Here is a 23,453-nt window from a genome sequence, read left to right as displayed (position 1 = left end):
AGTACAGTAGAGTCATCAAAGGAGGGAATTGCCACCTTAAGGGTGACCTTTCCAGCCAGAAACATAAATCTCTTAAACAACCCATTTCGTCCTGTTTGACGTTAAACAGTGCCTTGTAGTTAGCATGCTTTGAAAGTACCACACATGGTACAGAGCTGAAAACAAAACATTTCAAATGCAATGGTAAGCTAGAAACATGATGGCAGAGAGAGAAAAAACAAAGTTTGATAGCTCCTGAGCGGCCTGTGCTAGTATTTATATATGTATTAAACAAACAGTATCCCAACAGGTATCAATTAATTAGACAATTACAAGAATATGTAAAAACATTATCAAAGACAGAAAAAAGAGACTCAGTAAATCCGTTTTTATGTGCCATTGGCATCAAGATCAAACAAAGAATTTAGAAAAGACAGTACTATCAGCACTGGAAGTTAAAATTACACAACCCAAGTTGTACTTGGTGCAAACAAGGTGCAAGTGATGTGCACGACAGCGACGCAAGTGACAAACGTGCTCAGCGTGAACGGCGCAAGAGATACAAGTGTACAATATTTACAGTGATAGAATACAGTGTGACTAGATCCTTAATAGGAACAAAATGTTTTTTGGTTTTCAAGGGTGGTCACATTGTAGGTAGCGCCTTGTGAATGGGCTGGGAAGTTGACGACGTTTCGATCCAATTAAGTTTGGATCATCCTCAGGACAGGGTTGAAGAATGAAGCAGTGCTGTCAGATGAAAAGGGGTGTTCCGGGGTGTCGACTCATTCGGATGGTAAGGTGGAGCAGTGACCTGAATGGCGTCTATAGTCCTGTGAAAAAATTAGTAGTCATGGACCAGGAACCGGCGGTCGAATAGAATGTCGTCCGTCCGATATTTGGAGCGGAAGCACCACACAGGGACCGCAATGGCCAAGAGTTAAATCTCTGGCTGCATCAAGGGCACTTCCGGGTTAGTTAACAATTGTTTGTTTGATCTTGAAGCCAATGGCACATAAAAACGGATATACTGAGTCTCTTTTTTCTGTCTTTGATAATGTTTTTGCATATCCTTGTAATTGTCTAATTGAATGATACCTCTTGGGATACTGTTTGTTTAATACATATTCTTACCCCAATCCCAACGTGGTTGATGGGTTGTACTCCTGTCCTTTTCACAAGTATTTATATATGGTCACAGGGAGACAGAGTTTTTGCAATTAGCAGTGAACTAAGACTAACACTCCCAGACTACTTCATGTAATACCATGCTCCTCTTACGTTGGATAATATATTAAGAGACACTTTATATGCATTCACGCCTTCAAATAAATTGGATAATATAACTTAGATAATAGTACAGACTGGTATGTACAGAACGTACAAATAGAAGGAGTGTGGTATGACGCGTTGTACAAAACAACGTTATTACATTATTATTATAGTTAGTAGTAGTAGTAAGTAGTAGTAATAATAATAATAATACCTGTTGAACTCCAAATCGAAGACTTGAGATTTCAGGTCCTTCACAACTTGTTTCAAGCCTCGTTGGTAAGCAGAGGGCTTCTGGCCACCTACAAACTGAGGGTTGTTCCTCATCAGAGTCTCTGCCAAAAAGTTCACTGGGTTGAACTTGGGTGATGTGGTTCCAGGGGGGTCCAGCAGCTGCCGCTTCTCCACCTCCTTTAGAAGCTTCTCCACACCTGGCACGAGGCTGGGCAGCAGTTTGTCCAGCAGGTAAGCCCTGGTGTCCACGGTCTCCTTGTCTGCACTAAACCACTCCATGGCCAAGGGGTCCGGCGGGGACTTCTGACGCAGCTTCTCCTCTTCCGCCTTGACCTGACTCAGGACATCCACAGTGACCTGCTGCAGGTTAAGCCCTCTCTGCTGGACTTTATCAAAGAAGTTCTGTTTCCACCTGGCATCTTCAGGCTCACCGACTCGACGGCCCTTTCGTCTTCTGCTGCCGCCATTCTCGCAGCCGGACTCGTCATATTTCCCACGAGAGACCGGCTCTTTGCTTTGGTCTACTGTCTCATTGTCTTCACTGAACCGCACATTGGCCAAGTGCTCCTCCTCTTCCGCCTCGACCGGGCTCAAGATATCCACGGTGGCCTGATCCCGGTTAAGGCCGTCCTGCTGGACTTTATCAAAGGAGCTCTGTCTCCGGCTGGCATCTTCTGCCTCACCGACTCGATTGGCACTTTGCCTTCTGCTGCCCCCATTCTCGCAGCCTGACTGACCATGTTTCCATCTTACGGCCGGCTTTCTGCTTTTCGGCTCAGTAGCCATCTTTCACTGTAAGACATATAAATGTACAAAGAGTAGAATTAAGTGGGAGCTGACATGCTTGCATTTATAACTTACGAGCCAAATAGATGATATAGTCTGAATCACTCAAGCTAAGAATATACGAATGAGCGGAAGATTCTTAACTATAACTTTAATTTCTAATTGTTTTATGATGCAACAGAGAGCAACTGCTCTATTAGGACGCTGCAGTATTCCCCATTTCAGAACTAGTCATATGGCAAAAACAGTGCCATGGAGAAGATGTGGCATAATGGTTAAGGAGACATCTGCTGAAGCAGACCCCTAGGTTCAAATCCTGGCTTCCCCACTTGAACACAACGATGGAGCCTGGACACATTGTTTAGAATCCTAGGCCTTACCTTCCTGCCAAGCCTGAGAGGGCTTAGAAACAGGTTAACGCCTGAGCAATATATACTAGTATCTTGGTTATATATACTACACAAAGAACTGAGCATTGCACTATTTTGAGAAAAGGAAAATTGGTGCACAGCCCTAAGGCAGTATATAATCCTTACACATCATCAAATGTAATACATGAATAAACATATACCTCTGTGAAAAGTATGTTTTCCTCATAGCCTATCTTGTCCTATCCTTTAATGCTGTTTGAAAAATGTGCACAAAATTCGGCAGACGCTTGAAACATTTCAGGACATATTTTTCACTTTTAATTTCATTCAACTCGGTAAAGAACGACAACATTATATATGGTGTGATCTGCAGGTAGTTTTTCCTGTTTTAAGCCCCAGAGGAATCCTTTTGCTTTGCTGTAGCAAAAACTGCTAAACAGAATTAGTCAAAACTTTTTTTTGTTTTTTTATCTTTTTATTGAACAAGCTCAATAGACAGTACAATAGCATTTGCCAAAGCATGCACGTTGGAGATCTGTTTACATAGGTTAGGATGACAAATGTTAGGGTGGGGCAGAAACCATCATGTGAATGAAGAAGCATCATTATCTGATCGGCTAGGACCTCCCTGACCTCCGCCCGGCTCCAGTGACCCCTGTAGACTCGCTTAGGTGCCCACACCTTTTCCCATTTCTTAACACACCCTCTACTCTTGTATAACGTTTCCTCTGCTCTTTGGCACCAATCTTTAGCTTTCTCCCAATCCGTCACTGAAGGGGGGATTGGCGTCCCCCACCCCTTAACAATATTGCGTTTCGCGATCCCCGCTGCCAGTGAAAGCCAGATGGTGACATACTTAGGGCAAACCACCTCCTCCTTGATTATAAGTAAATGCCATTTTGCGTCTAGCGGCATGTCAGCACCCACCACCTTGGCCATTATTGTCTTAACTCTGTACCAAAACTACACGATCTTATTCCTACAGGATATAAAAGAATGTGCCCTCACTCTGGCAACCACGGATGCAGTGTGGGGATGGTGCCCTACCTATCCTGTGCAAAAGTGTCGAAGGGTATTAGGAGCGATGCACAATCCTGAGCTGGATCAATCGGAAACGTATTCGTGTTGCTATTTCCCTTGGGCCCAGGAGCACCTCTTGCCACTCTCGCTGTCTATACTGCCCAGGATGTCCGTCCAGGCTGCCCTTAATGTTGTCAGCTGGTCAGGCAGGTTGTTCATAAACTTCCGATATACTGTTGAACTTGCTTTCTCGGGGAAAGGGTCAATTAATAGTCTGTCCTCAAGGGGAGAGTAGTCAGGCAGGTAGGTGTCACCCCTCAACTGTGTCAAGAGGGCATGTCTGAGTCTCAAGTAATGAAATCTCTGGGTCTCAGCCAGTTAGAATTCCCGCTGCAGATCCACAAACGCAGTGCAGCCCCTTCCCTCCAAACATCCCCCAAACGCTCTATTCCTATATTCCTTCGGCCTGTAAACCCTTGAAGCGAGGCTACCTCTTTCAGCCCAGAGTTAGACCATAGCATTCTTCTGCTGGTCAATTTGTTCTGCCACCCCAGTGCCCGATTTGCCTCCCTCCAGCATGCGACAGCTAACGCTGTGTGTGGGGGTAGCTAGGGACTTGCTTTCCCACATACAGCAACGGCTCACAGTTCCCTGTAGGCATAGCGTCTCGGTCTACCCTATATGCTGGCTTGTCCCTATCCGTGTACACCCAGTCGTAAACTACTAGCAGTTGCGATGCCCGGTAATGGTCTGACATCTGGTATTACCAGGCCTCCATCATATACACCTCTTTGTAGCTTATGTAATGCAATCAATTAGACAAAACTTGATATGAAGATAAAAGTTTACTCAGTCTTAGCCCTTTTCCTGGTTTAGTGTAAATCCATTTACTAATTTTCAATATGTTAGTGAAAAAGAGTGTCAGGCAGGATTAAAATGGTTAAGCTTTTGTGTATCTGGACCACTAATTTGCAAATTATTTATGAATCTGAAGGGTGATAATTTTAAACAAAATACTTGAATTGGATAGGATGAGGGAGCAAGGTTCCAAGCAAATTGATTGGCTGGGCTTGTTTGGAAAATTATGTTTTGGCTGACATTCTGTGATGCTACAGATCCCCAGCAACTAGTAGAACATGCATCATAGAAAAATATTAGTTTATGAGGATGTAGGGGTACATACACATACCCCACACACGATGTGAGGTATCACAGAAAGGCAGAAGCGGCCCTCACTATTATTTAAAAAAAATCACTAATAAACAACATTAAACAGAGAACTCTATATTGTTGCACAATGCAATGACTATTTGCAGATTCTGTGTGCCAGCAATAAGGGCAATGAGGAAGCCTGAATGACGTTTGGAATGCATGTTGAGGGATTATAGAGAAGGAGATTCTATCCTCACAGTTTTTGAAGAAATGTATTAACGCCACTTCCAGAGGGAGGGTTCAGAATGCACCTAGAGCCCACTATGTACAGCTGAAGTCCGGCACAACTTCTTTGAGGGATAAGGTAGTCAAAACTTTTTCTAAATGTGCACTTTTGGGTGACATATGATTTTTGAATACTAATGATTTCTATAATGGATTTAGTCGTAGCTGATGAATTATTAATGGTGCATTTCAAATGATTTTATTTAGAGGTTTAGAAGTGTGTCTAATAATGTAGTTTACTTATGCCACTTCTAATCAATGTCCCCCTATGTGTCTTCTCTCCCCACAGTGTTCACGGGGTACAGGAAACTGTGACCTGATTGGTTATTTTCCTTACAGAACACACGCAGCAGATATCTCTGAACTCATCACATCACAAGAGTTAGACCTCCTGATTCTTACGGAAACGTGGCTTAATAACTCCTCCTCCCCAATTCTTGATATCTTAATTCCTCCTGGCTATGACATTATCAGATGCGATAGATCCATTAACTCTGGGGGGCATTGCCTGCATCCATCGTACTAGCCTTGTTTTGAAGCAGGATCTGATGTCCTCATGTAAGTTCATAGTCACTAAAAGTTGGTACAAGGGCAAGATTGTTTGTGTGCCTCACTCGATCTATCACCCTCCTGGGGATAACTTGCGTTTCGTAGCACAATTGATGGAATTCATCTCCGACAGCTCAGCCCTCCACCCTAACCATATCTTTCTCTGTGACTTCAACCCTCACTGAAATAACACCAATGATCCCCTAGTTTGCTATTTTAAGACTTTCCTCTCCGACCTCAACTAGATAAAGGCCTGCTACGGACCCACCCACTGCAATGGCGCTACCTTTGACTTCATCATCGCTAGAGATCACATCATTAAACTGGATGACATAGTACCATGTGATTGGTCGGATCATCACCAAATTTTCTTTCACATACAGGAAAAGGTATTGCTCAAACAAGGTCAACCGCTCAAAAACTAGCAACTGAATCGTAATCTGAGAGACATTAACATCTCTAACCTATCCAACTTGAGCAAGAATCTTCTGGAACAGCCCACTAATATAAATAATTTGGAAGGGTTGACGGATCACTATTTCAACGCCATGTTAAATATTCTCGACACTGCAGCCTGAAGCAACTCCAAAGTGTGAGAAGTTGGCCTGGTATGTGATGTCCACTATTCTAGTGGGCACCCTGTATCAGTCCAAACAACCCTTATGGTGATGGTTGTAAAGTCAACTTTATAGACCAGCTATCCTAGTGGTAGCATGGACAAGCAGTCTTAGGCTAAACTCAAGAGGGCATGTGAAGCCAGCTGTTTTACTATATGCAACCTCTTTAATACCAAATGAAAGGACACACAGGTTATATATAAAATATATATGTATTTATTTCTAACACAACCCCTCTGAACTCTTTATGAGGTCAGAGGCACCAGCACATAACAAGATACTTAATTATCATACAATAAGTGGCACAATATACAGAAGCACCCTAGGGGCACGTCAAACCATATACTAAAATAGTGGTATAAGAACCACGTCACGAACAAAGGATAGGCCTAGGGCCTAGGGAATCGCTGGGGTTACACTGTACTACCAAAGGATAGGAAGTAGGAGGCCCACGGGAGGCGTGTGCAGAGTCTTTACACACAAACAAGTTACCATAGAGTTAGAACGGGAACGAAAGAATTGGAAACTAGTTCTTTTAGGGCACTTCCAGATGGACTAGGAGAAAGCTACCTGAAACTAGGACACTAGGATAGTTACTACCCACAGGAGCACCGAAGTACTTGCGTTACCTCACCCACAGGAAGCGGGTGTATAGGTGTCAAAGTGTGTCGGGTTTCGTCGCTGAATCCTATGGAGCCTTGAAGAAAGATGCTGCAGGCGACCAGGAGAGAAGTGTCCGGTTGGATCCAAGGGTGGATCGAGGATGAAGAGTACCTGAAAGCAGAGGGGACAGAGTCTGGGTCACTAGCCAGTGACCAGGAAGGAACCAGGAAGGAACCAGTTGTTGTCGTGAAGCAATCAGGTGATGTTGTGAAGCTTGTCTCTGCAGCCACGTGGTCCAGGAGGTGTCGACGACAACCAGGAGCTGGGCACAAACTGTCCCACGAAGGATCTCGCTGTTGGCGGTGTCCGCTTCCGGATTGGAGTCAACAAGCTTTGGCTAAGGCAACCCACACAGGAATCGAAGATGGCTTCTTAATCAGACCAGCAAGGTCTGATGGGCTTCTCCTTTTCAGGAAAGCAGGGGCCAGTCTGGAGCAACCAGAACAGCAGTGTAGATTTAAGGTTTTGTTGTCACAAAGGCCAATAGCCAACAGGCAAGTGACCGGACAGATGCTTCAAGCAGGAAAATGCAGTAGGGCCCCACGCGGAACTCGTGGACTGTGGAAGGCTGATCTTCGGTGCAGTTGGTGCTCGGGGCTGGGGCTTCTCAATCCCCAATGCACAACTTCGAGGGTGCCTCAGAAGTTGCACGGAAAGCAATTCGCTGGCTTTCCAAGATGGCCGGTCCCACGTCTCGCGTCACCTCCACCGGTCTCAGTTTTGCTGTGGCTCTGAATCGGGCTGAAGGAAGTCTGGAAGTCTGGGTCTTGTTAGGCTCTGTGTTCGGGCTCCGGCTGGAGCGACGACAAAGCAAACGTTGATTGGTTGATGGTGCCTGCTTGTGCAGGGTGGTCACTCCTTGACCACAAGGGAGATTCTTCAGTCTTCTATCTTCAAGTAGAACGTCGAAGGTCCAGAGTTTCATTTGAAGTTTCAGTCAGGAATAATCTGAAGTCTCTAGACTCAGCTCCTACCTATATACTAATCTAAGGGGCTGGATTACCTGCTAGGTCCCTCCTATGGGTGGAACCAGGGAAGGGGTGGTTACACCCCTTTCCCTTTGTCCAGTTTCACACCAGAGCTCCAGAGCTGGGGCTGGAGTGGCCCAGCAACTGGTTTTAACCGGGCTATGCATGGGGCACCTTGTGTGCCCCAGGCAGTGTCTCATTTCATTCAGCCCTCCCTGCCCCAATACACTATGGCCTGTCTGGGGTGGTGCTAGCACCTCCCAAGACAGGAAACCTATTGTCCAAGCCTCCCTCGCTGGAAGGACTCCCAGCAGCAGGAGGTCAGACTTGTGTCTGTGGCAGCAGCATCCATTTTGTGATGCTGAGGCTCTGGTTAACTTTAACCGGGAATAGTAGGAAAACCATGTCTTCTCCCTCTAGAAGGGTGGAATGCTACCCCCGTCGCCAGAACTGGCAAGGGGGTAGTATTCCAAAGCATATGACACCTTACACGACATGTTTTGATAAAGCTAAACCAAAGTTAGCATTCAACCGCGAGGATTAAAATGCACTTAAGAGTATATGGTATGGCTATATCATAGAACAGCTATAAGGACATGGTTCAGAATGCTGCAGACAGGCTCAGCTCATGCTAGAGCCTCATCTCACATAAACCAAGTACTCTGCCTCTATGATGGTTAAGGCCAGCCATAGGAGTGACTTATAGGTGTATATGTGTCTAGATAGAAAGTTAGATATAGGAATACTATACCTAAGCAAGGGGTGATTACACGACCTTGCCCCAGCTGAGTGATCAGCCAGTTGTGTCAATGTGAGTGGCCAGCCAGGGGTGGCATAATACATGCTGCAGCCCCTGGTAGGCCTTGGATGCACCTATTCCCTGGGTACCTAAGGTACACTGTACAGGGGCTCATAAGGTGACCCAATATCCAATTGGAGATGTACCTAAAGTACATGGAGTCCATTTTACAGTGGGAGCAGATAGCCTGGGGCTCTGATTAGCAGGATCCCAGGCCAACTAAGTCGAAAACCAGCTAAACACCAGGCAAAACATCTGGGGTAACCATAGTCAGGTATCCACCTTCCTACACAAAGGATTCCTTGCAAGCAATCCAAACCTTGGTTCAAAGGTGCCCTTAATGATGAACGTCGCAAACTGAGTCTCTCTGAGAGACGTTGGAGAAATTCCCCCTTCACCTCTAGTCTCAACCAGTTAACAAACATAAAAAACTAATTCGCATTGCCAAATCAGATCATTTAAGGGAGCAGCTTGACCGCGCTAAAAACCGTCCAGGAAACTGTTTGATATCATCCAACAACAGGCTAATCCTACTCCAGCAATCAAAACCTCTGGACCCAGTGAGGAGGACTTCACTGTACACTTTTCTGAAAAGTCTAGGCGTATTGAGCAGGAATTGCTATGTGCCGCTGCTAACCTGTTGTCTATGAGCTCCTTGGGTTCGGCAGTACCTGCGGCAGAGAGTGCTCCGCTTTACCTCACAGAGTACACACCCAAGAACAATGCCTGCTGGAATACCTTCCTGCTCCCGGGTTTGGAGGAGCTGTCACATTCCTTGGCATCTCTTAAACCATCCAACCATTTCAGTGATCCACTCCCCGCCAGGTTGCTCAAAGACTTCAATGGGGCCATTCTGCCTCTCTGGTCCAGGATCCTCCAACAATCTCTCTTACAGGGGAGGATTCCGGACTGCCTTAGAATGGGGCAAGTCACACCCAGCCCCAAGAAGTCCAATGCAGACCTAACAGTTCCCAATAACTTCTGTCCGATCACCTGCATCATGTCTTTAGCAAAATTGCTCGAGAAATGCGTGCACATACAGCTCTGCGACCACATAGAGAAATTTCAGCTCCTAGACCAACGTCAGTCAGGCTTTAGATCAGGTCATAGTACAGAAACAGGGGGGGCGTGGCTTACGCGCCGGCGAGTGATGGCGCTGCCAACGTGAGCTCCGTGACGACGTGGGAATTTCAGCTGTTTTCCCGATACTTTCCCCGGATTCGGAGACCAGCAAATAGCATCCCTGCACGGCGGAACATGGTCCCCGTGTGTTGCGCGCAGCAGCGGCCTTCCTAATTGCCGCTTTCGTCAAGTTTTACCGCTGCACCTTCCTCAGCTGCTGCGGGACGCGAGCGCCCGCCATTTTGTGCCGCCGAGCTCGCGTCCCGTTTTTCTTTCATCTCTGCCGCCTCAACAGCCCGTTGTCCTCCTGCTGCAACATATGGGCATATTCTTACAAGGTATGTTGTAGGGAACACGCATCATGCTACTACTCTACCTTCCTGAATGTTGGCACCACAACTCTCTTCATAGCTTCTGATTACATTACTACTGCATAGCGGCGGCCATTTTGTGGTGTTTCCTGCGCAATGCTCAATACCTTCCTCTCATCTGCTTACAATCCTCTGTGGAATATCAATTGATCCCCTTGGGTCTCATTTATTATGGACGCTTTGCTGTTTCTCTACTGCCATATTCCTGGATGGTTTTTTGACTGCGTATTGAATTGATTATCGCTCCATTTCGATGCATGTCTTGTGGGTTTGAGGTATTGCTTCTCCATTGCTCCTTATTACCTCTTATATGACCTCTTCCTTCCAGTGCCTCTCCTAGCTCTACATATAGGGTCTCAACTTTTTGGCTTTTGCGGTGTGGCTTCCATCCCTGCGGTCCTCCTAGTTTGCCCCTCTGTTGGCATAATGTCTCAGGACGCGGGTCATGCGAGATCGTCTGTCACCGGTACCAAACCGAAACGCCTTAAGAATGACCCTCCATCTCCAATTCGCACCTCTCCGAACCCTGTGCTGGATTCCATTCTAGAAGAGGTTCGTGGCTTACAACCTTTTATGTTGGCAACTAACGAGAAGCTCAAGCAGATAGAAGATAGATGGGTTGTCATGGAGAACAAGGTTCTGCAGCTAGAACAACGCATCAGTGACGTCCAGGATGTATCTACCAAAATTCCTATTCTTGAAAAGGAGATACAGCAGTTGAAACTACACACAGAGGACCTTGAAAATCGTAACAGGAGGAATAACCTCTGTATTTATGGTGTTCCGGAGTCCCTTGAGGGGGCCGACATGGTGTCCTTCGTCCGCAAATTCCTCTATGAACTTTTGGGACTCCAACCAGAATCTACTCCTCTAAACATACAGCGTGCTCATCGCTTGGGCCGTCCCACGTCCAACCCGACCAAACCTAGAGGTATTATCCTGCTTTTTCTTGAATTCACCGAATTGATGACTGTTCTTAAAGCTGCAAGACTAAAACGTCGCCTCATTTGGTCGGGCCATACCATCTTTATTGCCCAGGACTTATCAAACGCCACGAATGCACGACACAAGGAGTTCCTCAATCTACGACCACGTATGAGGGACTTGAACATTCAATATGGAATCCTACATCCTTGTCTCTGCAAAATAACTCACAATGGTCGTTCCCATACATTTGATGACCCTCTGAAGCTTCGAGAGTATCTCCAAACTGTCTCTGCTTCTGCTTCCACTATGGACACCAATGACTGAAAATAATTCTTTTCTATTTCCTGCATTCACTTATCTTATGTCTTGACGACTGTTATGGCCTTGTCCTGGTCTCTTCCTTGTAATTCTTTACTACGACTTCTCTTCTTTTTGTTTATCCCCTATCTATATTCCCGCGTTTTCCTCGCTCTGTGGGGTTGGCGCCTTCGCCGGCGTCTCCATGCTCCTAATGTCTTGGTATTCTCTTTTCTCTCAGATCTGGCTTCTTTGGCCTGATCTGTTTGTTATCTTTCTCCTTCTCTTTTTTTCTTCTCTTTTTCTTCTTTTCACAGGCCATGCATGTTTTCCCCTTGTTCATTTATGTTCCGTTCTCTTTTTTGTATACCTCTCTTCCTTTCTTATTGTTACCTCCCGTACTTTTCATTGCTCCCCTTCTCTTTTCCTTATGCTTGAAATGCTCATTCGTCTACTGTTTCTCTATATTTACCCGATTTTCCTTGCCTTTGTTCATATTTTGTATTTGATTCTCATTTCTAACATGTTTGTCTCCACTGTCTTTCCATGTAGTTGTTCACCCGCAGTGTATTGGACCCAGATGTTACCCTCCTCCCTTGCCTTCCACCATGTGTAATTTTGTAACGTGGAATGTTCGTGGTCTTGGCAACCCTGTTAAACGTCAAAAGGTACTGTCCCATTTATCCAAGTTAAATGCTCAGATTGCTTTTCTCCAAGAGACTCATTGTACAGATGTTGAATCGTTGAAACTTAAGAGGGCTTGGGTGGGTCAAGTTGTATTTTCTCCTGCTGTTGATAAAAAAGGTGGTGTTGCTATACTATTCCGTAAAGGTTTGGATGTTCAAATTCTCTCTTCTCAATCGGATGATGAAGGTCGCTGGGTTATGTCAAAAGTGATTATACAAAACAAAACTTTGGTGCTCCTAAATATTTATGGGCCTGTCCGACCAGATCCTAAATTTTGGTCTGACATCAAAATCCTCATCTCCTCCATTGACTGCCCTAACATTATCATAGCTGGTGACCTTAACCAATGGTTAGATCCCTTTTCAGATAGACTATCTTCCTCCAAATTCCAGCCTGATAAGACACACAAATCCTTTCAATCAGCCATTGCCTCACGTCCCCTTTTCGATGTGTGGAAAACATGCAATCCGAACTCACTCGAATATACATTTTACTCCAATGTTCACCACACCCGGTCCAGAATCCCTTCTCCCTGCGATTCAGAAGTCCGAAATTGGTTCTATTTTTTTGTCGGATCATGCACCTGTTTATGCCACTTTTGACCTAACCCAAACCTCCTCCTCTTTTAATCGATGGAAATTTAACACTTTCCTTCTCTCCGATTCTGTTTTTATGTCTAAAGTTAAAGATTTCATCTCTGAATACTTCTCACTCAATTTACCTCATGACACGTCAGTTTCGAATAATTGGGATGCCTTTAAAGCTGCCTTACGAGGTTTCACAATTTCTTATGTATCTAAAAAAAAGAAACTCAACCGCGCTAAATATATTGCCCAACTCTCCAACATCAAGACCCTAGAACACTCTTACTTTTCTTCCAAGAATCCTGATGCTCTCCTCCAACTTATCAAAGCCAAATCTGACCTCAATCAAATTGCCACAGTTGAAGCTTGTAACACCCTTTTGAAGATTAAATCTAAATTTCATGGGGGTCAGAATAAAGCTGGAAAAATGCTAGCAAATTATCTCAAAATTAAATCTGAACGAAAATCAATTGGCCCCATTCTCAACGAAGTAACCAACACATTGGTTTCTTCTGATGAGGCTATTGCACAAGTATTCCATAACTACTATAAACTCCTGTATACTGATGATACGCATCTTGATGATGATGACCTCTCCCGTTTTTTCAAAGACCTACCCCCTCCCCCATCTCTCCCTACTGAATTCCTTCAACTAGAAACTGAAATTACTCCTCAGGAAATTCTCAAGGCAATTACCTCCCTAAAGAAATCGAAAGCCCCTGGCCCAGATGGTCTCCCAATTGAATTTTACTCCACCGTGCACTCTATTTTTGTCCCTCATCTTTTACAACTTTTCAACTCCTTTATTACTAATGCCAAAGCCTCTGGATCCTTTTTGGATGCCCTAATAATCATAATCCCCAAGCCTGACAAAGACCATTCTCTTTGTAAAAACTTTCGTCCCATCTCCCTGATTAATTACGATTGTAAAATTTTTGCCAAAATTTTAGCTGCCCGCCTCGAATCCCTTATCCCTTTGTTAATCAGCACAGATCAAGTTGGTTTTGTGAAAGGTAGACTTGCTGCTGACAATGCCCGTGTTTTTGCCAATATTATTTCACACAGTAAACGATTTAAAGCCCCTCTAGCTGCCCTATCCCTGGATGCTGAGAAAGCGTTTGACCGTATTAATTGGAATTTCATGTTTAAATCATTACAATGGTTTGGTTTTGGTCCCTCTTTTATTTCTTTAGTTAAACTCCTTTATTCTGCTCCTCGTGCAAGTGTTTTTGTTAATAATCAATTCTCAAAATGTTTCCCCTTATCCAGAGGAACGAGACAAGGTTGCCCCCTTTCCCCTTTACTTTTTATTCTTTGCCTTGAACCCTTCCTCATTAAAATCCGCTCTAACCCCCTAATTAATGGGTTCCAATTGTCATCGATTGAGACAAAAATTTCGGCCTATGCCGATGATGTCCTGTTTACATGGCTAATCCTGTTTCTTCCCTTCCTCCATTTTTAGAAGAAGTCCGCTTATACTACTCTGTTTCTGGCTATAAGCTTAATCTCTCCAAAACGGAGGTCCTACCCCTAATTCATCCTGTTACCAATATATGTTTGCATCAACTGATTTTGCCTGGTGTCCCTCCAAGATCAAATACTTGGGTATTTGGTTCTCCTCTACCTTAGGTGAAACACTTAAACTGACCTTTACCTCTCTTACTCAAAAAAATCAATCACTTCTTCAATTATGGTCTCCCCTTTTCCTTTCAGGGTGGGGTCGATTAGACACCATTAAAATGATGATTTCCCCACATATTTTGTACACTGTTTCCATGCTTCCTGTGAAAATCCCTAAATTATATTTCAACCGGCTGAACTCCATCTGCTCCAAATTTCTGTGGAATAATAAAAGACCCCGTATTGCTTTACATAAACTTATACGCCCGAAATCTGAAGGTGGGGTTCGCTTTCCTGACTTTCAGTCATACCACTCTGCCTTTTTAATAAAACAAGCTTTCTCATTAGCTTTCAATTTCAATGATACCCCTCTGCCCAGATGGATTGAAGTTGAACGGTCCTTGTTAAAAGATTTTACTTTCCAACAATCTCTTTTTATGTCAAATTGTTCATTCATGACTACCCACCCTGTACTGAAATACTCACAAACTCTGCTGCACACTGTATTCTCGAAAGATTCATCCCCCTTACAATGTTTTCTTTGCTCTAGTGTATGGTATAACAAATATCTTAAGTATAAGGGTAAATCTTTTTATTTCAAGTATTGGAAAGAAAAGGATATTATGTTTGTATACCAATTTTTCTCTGATTCCTCCATTATTTCATTTTCTGTAATGCAAACCATGTTTGATTTACCTGTACATTTTCGCAAAGAATATGACATTATTACTTCTGCCATTTTATCTCATTTATCTACCCTTCCTACTTTTGATCTTCTTCCTTCCCTTACTCCTTCCACTCCTCTATATCCTTTGTTTACTCAACAAATCCCCAAAGCTGCTCTAATTTATAAACTGTTATTAGATAATGTTGGTCTTAGACCTAAAACCATTACTGAAACTGTTTGGGAAACTGATTTATCTTTCTCGTTATCTGTTGATGTTTGGGATCGCTTATGGTGTAAATTGTTTAAGACTTCGATTTCAGCTCGAATTACTCAATCACTTTTTTTTCTATACCATAGAGCTCTTATTACCCCTGTTAGCATAACAAAATTCTCCTCTTCTTCCTCCCCCCTTTGTTGGTCCTGTTCCTCTCACCCTGGCACACTCAAACATCTCTTGTTTGATTGCCCCTCTGTTCTTGCTTTTTGGAGCTCAGTTTGGGATTATTGCATGCATATTTTTCATTTTTCTGAACCATTCTCATCGCTTCACGTTTTTTTAGGTTCCCTATCTGATGTTTTAGACTTACATTCATATAATGCTAAATTATTTGATCTTTTCATTGCAACTGCTTTCAAAGTAATTTTGTCTTGTTGGAAGGATAATACTAAATTGTCTGTGCATACATGGTGGAATTTCATATGTGATGAGCACAGAATTGCAATTGCTTCTTCTTCTTCTGTCACTTTAAAAATTAAATCTGACCTTACCTGGCTGCCTTTCTCTACCTTCTTATCCTCTTATCCCCCTCCCTAACCTTCCCTCCCTCTCTCTCTCTCCCCCTCTTTTTTCTTTTCTTTTCTTCTCTTTCTCTCTTTCTTCCATTTTCTTCCTTTTCATATTTTATCTGAACCATTTTTCCTCTCCATCTCTCTCTCATTGTTCTCTCATATTGGTTCTGATTTTTGTCATGCTGTTATATTATGCTGTACTTTTTTCTTAAACAAAATAAAACTTTACTAAACTGAAAAAAAATAGTACAGAAACAGCTCTAACTCACATTGTTGATGATTCCTTGAGAGCTCGTGACCAAGATACGCCTTGTCTTCAATTTCTTCTGGACTTGTCCTCTGCTTTTGACATTATCAAACACGATAACTTGATTAACCTTCTTCAATATAGGATGGGTTTATCTGGCCCTGTCTTAAATTGGTTCTTCGCTTTCCTGCATAACCGATCACAAAGAATCAAAGTCAACCAATCATTGGCTGCCAGCACCACGGTCTCTATTGGAGTACCGCAAGGATCTGCACTCTCGCCCAGGCTCTTCAATCTATTCATGGAACCTCTACCTACCTGCTATTCATAACGGTTCAAACATTCAGTACCATATGTACGCGGATGACACTCAAATGTATTTGAAGATCTCCTCTCCAGATGACATTAAAACACTTAATGGAGTGCTTAAAAAAACTCAGCAATGGCTAACACATAACCATCTGTTGCTAAATTCACTCAAAACAGAATTTCTCCTGATCACCCCTGTTCACCACGAGGCCCTTATGCAAAACTTGATCAAAAACAATTCTGCACTCAACTGCACCCCGCATATGATGGACTCGGCTTGTTCTTTATGTGTCACCCTGGACAAATTTCTAAACATGCAAGGTAACATCAGTGCCACCATTAAGAGTGCCAATCACCAACTCAACACTCTTAGGAAAATCAAACCTTTCCTACCTCCTGAGGACATCCAGTCAGCAGTCCAAACGTTAGTTATCTCTCGAGTAGAATATGACCTGGTGACCCTAGCTGGGCTTCCAAAATCTCTGTTAGCTCCGCTTAGAACTACTCTGAACGCCTCTGCCAGACTAATCACAAGCATGATCATATTTCACCTGACTTAATTCAACTTAACTGGCTTCCCATTAAATCAACGATACGCTTCAAGGTAGCCTGTCTGGCGCATAAAGCTATAACCTTCATTAGCCCGATTTACCTGGCAAAAGAACTCGAGCTCTCCGGTTCCAGTCGAACATTAAGAAGCTCTAATTCCCTACTACTGAAACCATCTAAATTCAACAAAAAAAGAACTTCCAATCGCACCTTCTCAGTGCTGGCCCCAGGAATTTGGAATGCCCTTCCGACGGAGATCAGATCCAACCCCTTGACTGCTTTATTAAAAAAACAGGTCAAATGGCTACTTTTGCAAGAACGTTCTCAGCAATAGCCTGTGTCATTTGCTAGACACAGCCCTCTCGCGCTTGACAATAATCTTTTTACTTTGTGTGTTGAAATGTATGCTTGACAATCATTCTTACTTTGTGTTTTGAAGTATGTACTTGACAATCATTTTTACTTTGTGTTTGAAATGTATTTTGTTGTTCTTTGGATGTAGTGTGATGCTAAAACATCACAGCCCCGTCTAGTAGGGCTTTTACCTGTTTGCACACTTACTACCTCGTGTTCTCTAGCACTTACTTTTATGTTTCAGGTTCCTCTTATGTTGACTTATTGTTTTGTGCCTGTACTGTTTCTTCAAGTCAATATTAGTATTTCCTCTTTGTACAGCGCTCTGATACCCGTCTGGGTCTTATTTGTGCTTTATAAAACTTTTCAAATAAATGTATTGTAAATTATACTTTCTTTGTGTACCTAATGTAACATTCTGAAGAAGACCTCTGCTGGAAGTTCAGATGCAGGCCTGGTAGCACACTTATGTATGAGTCTATATTTATGATATTTGTAAGAATGTGTTTTACATCTCTGGATTGCATTGTTGCTGCGGAAGCTGCTGGAAGATTTCTTTTATCTTAGAAAGAGGTTAATGTTATAATTATTATTCTGATGAGCTCTATTCTGATTTGTTCAATATGTGTTATCTGTAGTCATGCAATACTGAATTTCCAGTTTTACAGTTTTTTCTCAATCTATGTTCAGAATGTGTAAAAAGAAATTGGTGTTTATGAGTGAGCCACACCCTTTCCTTTTCCCCTAGAAATGCTGTCAGTGTTCCTTATGAATCTGATAAATAGATTTTAGAGACTTTAATTTTCCTCACAGGACTCAGTCCAATTATTTTGATGATTTCCCTTTTCTACCAGAGTCTTTCCATTCCATTTATGATTGTTTCTGCTTACTGGGACGTAGAATTATTCTGATTTCTGACTATGTACTCTGTATTTGATCCTCTGTGGTCTGTATTTTCCTTTCTCTGTAATTCCTATTTTTAGATTTTTTAATAAATCCTTTAACTTTTCATTGATCGAGAACTCAGCTACTGAGTGGTCCCAGTCACTAGAAATATTACTCTGCTAAATTGTTGGGCCTGATGTAGAGGAGGATGGTTACTCACATTGCAAGATCAAGGGTGCAGGAGCTGAGCCACCGGGGGTAAATTTAGGGTGATCAAAATATAAGGGTGCAGTAAAATATTGGGAGTTGGCTCCCAAAAATGGATGTATGATAGAACCCTGCATGTCATTACAATGCATGGCTTTACAATGCGTCATTAGAATGACCGCAACACTACCATGCAAGACTTTACCAAGTAAGTCTTTACAACAAATTTTGCGCTGTTAAGGCATTGGCATATGCATATGCATGATAAAAACTTATCAGGTAAGAATAAACGCAAATATATATTTATTTGTTCATATATATGTTTGCAATATAGTTATATATTTTGATGTATATATTTATATGTATGTATGTATTTATATCTATATTTTTTCATATATAATATTGTGACTAAATGAATTCATGTATTTGAAAATGCCATTATTCATTCATGCATGAGATTAGCTACCAATGTAATATTTACATTTACAGATTTAATCAAATGTTCTTTCTTTCCTTAAATCTAAGTATAAGGATTAGCAAATTGATATTCTTTTAATTTATTGATTGTGAAAGAATTATTCTTTATTGTGATACGTTATAAAGGCTTTTCTTTGACAGTGCAATCACGTACATATGGTTATCTAGCGTTTCAAAGATGGCTCATATATATATATATATATATGTATCCAAGAAAAACTCTTACTCCACAAAGAAAAGGCACGTACTCGAGGCGTGTAGGTATAGGGCTTATTTAATATTTGTCAGGGCTCCCACGACCCCACAAAGACAGAGAGACGCGTTTCGCCTGCGCAGCAGGCTTTATCAATCTAATTGGCGCCATGCATTTCAAGGTATATATAGCCCTCCCCTTCCTTAAAGCACCGGTAGACATAGAAAACGGACTGTGCATTCAAACCATCGCTATATATATTCCTTTTGGCATTATACTAAGTTGTTGTTTTTAACGTTCATGTCAATCATGCTTTGCAAAAACGTTATATCAGCCGTATGGATTACGTTCAATGAATTGCTCATACAGAGATGAATAGACTGTCTTTATCAACTATTATCATGCACGATGATGTATTGTATTAACATATCTGTGCGGGTTTTATACCTTCAAAGATGGCGCCTACAGGCTGTGTAAGTATCAGTCTGTTAACTATTTCCATGTAAATTCTCCACGGAAATGATTGCATGTAGTTACAATAAGTATGGTGTTAACCCGTCTTTACTTACAGTGGAAAAAGGGGTGAAGCCGAAACGCGTCCTGTTCGCTTTCTCTGTATAATAAAGTAACCAAGTTCATCGCCTAAATGAGTGCAGTCGCTTCACTTCCCCTGGGTCGTGAGGTTTGGAGCAGATATATATATATATATATACAATTTTCACAAACTCCTACCGGAGATCACTGCCCATCGAGGAATGGCGCGCACACCGACAGAGTATTACGGCAATTAATATCCAGCAAAGTTATCGAGTATAGCGCGCTCTCAGGTCAGAAAAATACCAGCCACAGTTCCAAGTTATAAAGGGGGTTTATTCAATTCATAAACCTTCATGACGTGTTTCAACCTCAAAAGGTCTTGATCACACACCAGAGTGAAGCTTACAAGGGTCTAGCATACATTTGCTGTTGAACAGTAAAAAGGGACTAAGCCACAGTATGTACACAAAATGTTTCAGCAAAACCGTAGCCATTTTATGACGGTGAAATTAAAGATAAAGTACTATACAGTTCTAAATTCCAAAGAAAAGTACTAAAATCAAAAGTACAGTGCTATACAAATTATGATACCAAGTTAAAGTACTGACCATAATGCTGAATCTTTCCACTGAAAATACAGTTCATACATGTAACCTCATATTATCCACAGTACAGTACTTGTGCCCACGGCAACAGGAAATGGTGTTCATAATGGCTAGCTTGAGTCTCTATGAGAAAATCTTGGCCAAAAATTTGATGCCGCAGATGCAATACTATTGCTATGTCGGCGCATGTTCTGTGCACGTGGGCGGGCCTAGTTCCATTCTAACATGTATTATGTCCATGCTGTGCATCTGGAACCTGATGTCCCATGGAGGTGACCGAAACAAGCTGGAGAGGAAAAATGGAATAAACTGAATAAACTGATATTGCACATAATTGGAGTATGTACTCAGTATCAATTGACTGGGGACATTTTTGTTGTATATATATATATATATATATATATATATATATATATATATATATATATATATATATATATATATTACAGGCACTGGATCCCACCAATTAGAAGGAAGCAGAGACGGCACACCAGGAAATCTTGCACAAACCCTTTATTGTGCACTCGTTAACCAAGGACGACGCGTTTCGGCGTAAGCCTTGATAAAGGCTTACGCCGAAACGCGTCGTCCTTGGTTAACCAGTGCACAATAAAGGGTTTGTGCAAGATTTCCTGGTGTGCCGTCTCTGCTTCCTTCTAATTGGTGGGATCCAGTACCTGTAAACATTGAGGTAGCGGCTGCTACTACCGACGGCATCAACGTTGGCTGGTCGAGGGCCGTTCAAGCAGCAGAGTGAAAGTGATATATATATATATATATATATATATATATCACTTACTGGCGGTCGCCAGTAGGTAGTTATAGTTAGGACCTAGTTTACATAGGAAATCCACAACATTCTATTTGGAATAACTTTGGCGCCGGTGGACGAATCTTCGTGAATTTCTCCACGAAAATGGCCTGCTTGGTTCCGCTCTTTCCCTGAAAGTTTGGGGGTGATTCGTTAAGTGGGGGCTGAGAAAAAAGGGGGGGTCCCAAAACGTGTTTTCCCCATGCAATTTTCCATAGGGACCTTTACCCAGGGCTACAGCCCGAACGGAATTACACGAAATTTGGCAGAGAGGTAGAGTTCTGTTTGCAGATTGTGCTTTTTGTTAAATGGTGTAAATCCGTTCAGTAGTTTCTGAGAAAATTGCAAGTAAAATCATAGCGATATCTAGAGACGGAGTTCAGTACGCGTACTGAAATCTGTTCAATTACGAGCGTGAGCTGCTTGCTGATTGGCTGTGAACTGTCTGTCAACACTCGAAACCAGGAAGTGTTGGCGGCCATCTTGTGCCTCACTAGAACCGAGTCACAAGAAAACAGTAAAACAAATTTGAGAAATAAGGGAAGGGGGTAGGGTAGAGACATTCTGACCCTCTAGGCTTGCTCAGGGGGTCGTACATGGATGTTTAGGCTCTATTTTTTATTTTTTAAAGAAAAATTGCGGCGTACGTGTATGGAAATATGTACAATTACGAGCAGGAGCTGCATGCTGATTGGCTGTCAATACTCCAAACAAGGAAGTGTTGGCAGCCATGTTGTTTGTCGAGAGAGCAGAGTCACAAGAAAACAGTAAAACAATGTTGAGAAATAAGGAAACGGGGGCAAGATGGCGTCCACGCTGGACGCGTGAGTGAGTCGCTCCTGTCGGACCTCCCGGGATATGTGGCTGCATGGTAAAATCCGAAGCTGCTAAACGGCTAAGCGGTTAAACAAACAAACGGCGATTTTTACTTCCGTTCGTGGCATAGAGGACTAAGGCTGCTGTTTGATTTTCAGGGACTCTTCGTGCTCCATGATAGTAATACGAGCGGTTGCTGCACTGGTCGCCCGGAGCACGCTGACAGCACAGTGGGCGGTTCTTTGGAGGAAACTGACTCGGCACACCTGGAGCGCACGGCGCGTTGGACTGAAGCGAAGCGGTGCGGAAGCCGAGGCGGAGGCTTGGAGAATGGGGCAGAAAGGAAGAAGAGCTCGGGCGCAGGGTGCTGCCGTTGAGAATATAGAAGGTGTGGAGGCAGCCACGACATCTACAGCACCCTCGGTATCCACGGTGTCCTCAGTGAGTAAGGCGACAGAGCGCGAGGGGGTGCCAGCTGTGGTACAAATTAAAGAGGGGGAGGCTGTCAGTGCAAGAAAGAAAATACCTGAGATGTTTTCTGCCACGAAATTAAAGGAGGCAGAAAAGTTAAAGCTTATCAGGCAGAATGAGACTCGGCCAATGGTTTCTGAAGCTTAGGAAATGGGGGCGGATGGGTTACATAAGACTGGACCTGTTCAAGTGGTTACAAGCTTAGCCCCTGTCCCTGTATTGGTAATGAATGGCGAAGAAACAAACATGGAGGGGAGTCTGAGCACTACCCCCTCCCAAGATGCTACAGTTTTGGCTTCTTCTATGCCTTACACCAGTGCCTTGCCTGATCCTAGCGTGTTGTTAACCGCCACAAGGGAGAAGGAAAACGACATGGTCACTATATTAAATTCGAATTTGGATCTCCCAAATAGTGATGGGACAATGTCAGCTGTTGGTGGCGAAACTGATTTCGCCGATTTTTACTCCTTATCAGACAGATCTATGTCATCTTCAGAGGATTTAGCGGAATTGTACGCTACTCGTATGAGTATGGAAGATGGGTGTCTGGACGAAGGGAGTGACCATAGCAGCTTGAATGCCGAGTTAATGGAGAAAGAGGGCCCAGACCATGGTACCGTTCGAAAGCTACAATTAGGTGCTAAAAATAAAGACAGTGGTGCTCAAGAAGATATTGAATGTACTGGAGCTGCAGCGATTGCTTTGGACTCAGAATGGGAGGATATTTCTTTGGGTTTGATTTATCAAACTATGATGCAACATAGAGATGAGACACAAGTAGACAGCTTGAGAGTACAGAATTTGTGTAAAAAGTTGCATAACTCTGTTAGACGTTTGGTGAAATCACATTCTGAATTTTTGACAAGAGCAACGGAGGCAGAGTCGCGTATTTTGTCTTTAGAAGATGAGGTAGCTCAACAGAGAAAGACTATTGAAGTACACATGGCTACCAAGGAAGACATCAATTGGAAACTCGTTGACATTGAGAATCGCTCTCGCAGAAACAATCTGAGATTTTTACAGATCCCTGAAGGGAAAGAGGGGGCTGATACTCGAGGATTTATTGTGTCACTTTTAAAGGAAGCAATGTCGGATATTACAAAATGGGATTGGGCCCATAGATTCCCATTTAAAGTAAATCAGCGTGACCAGAAACCCAGACCCATCTTAGTGGTCTTTAATAGCTTTCAGGCTCGTGAGGAGATATTTATGAGGGCTCGGCCCGATAAAAAG

General features: G+C 42.9%; 1 protein-coding gene across 2 annotated transcripts in view; it reads right to left on the bottom strand.

The window, feature by feature from the left end:
* Positions 1-23,453, bottom strand: part of EFCAB5 (EF-hand calcium binding domain 5) — a 377,049-nt gene that overhangs the window by 332,089 nt on the left and 21,507 nt on the right. For both annotated transcript variants that reach the window (XM_086955085.1, XM_086955086.1), the window contains exon 2: positions 1,466-2,277. In XM_086955085.1, the coding sequence (XP_086811211.1) occupies positions 1,466-2,271 (806 nt within the window). In that variant the 5' untranslated portion in view covers positions 2,272-2,277. The remainder of the gene's footprint in view (positions 1-1,465; positions 2,278-23,453) is intronic.

This window comes from Lissotriton vulgaris, chromosome 2_1 (assembly GCF_964263255.1).
Source record: "Lissotriton vulgaris chromosome 2_1, aLisVul1.2, whole genome shotgun sequence".
Lineage (NCBI taxonomy): Eukaryota > Metazoa > Chordata > Amphibia > Caudata > Salamandridae > Lissotriton > Lissotriton vulgaris.
This window is presented reverse-complemented; position numbering and strand designations above follow the sequence as displayed.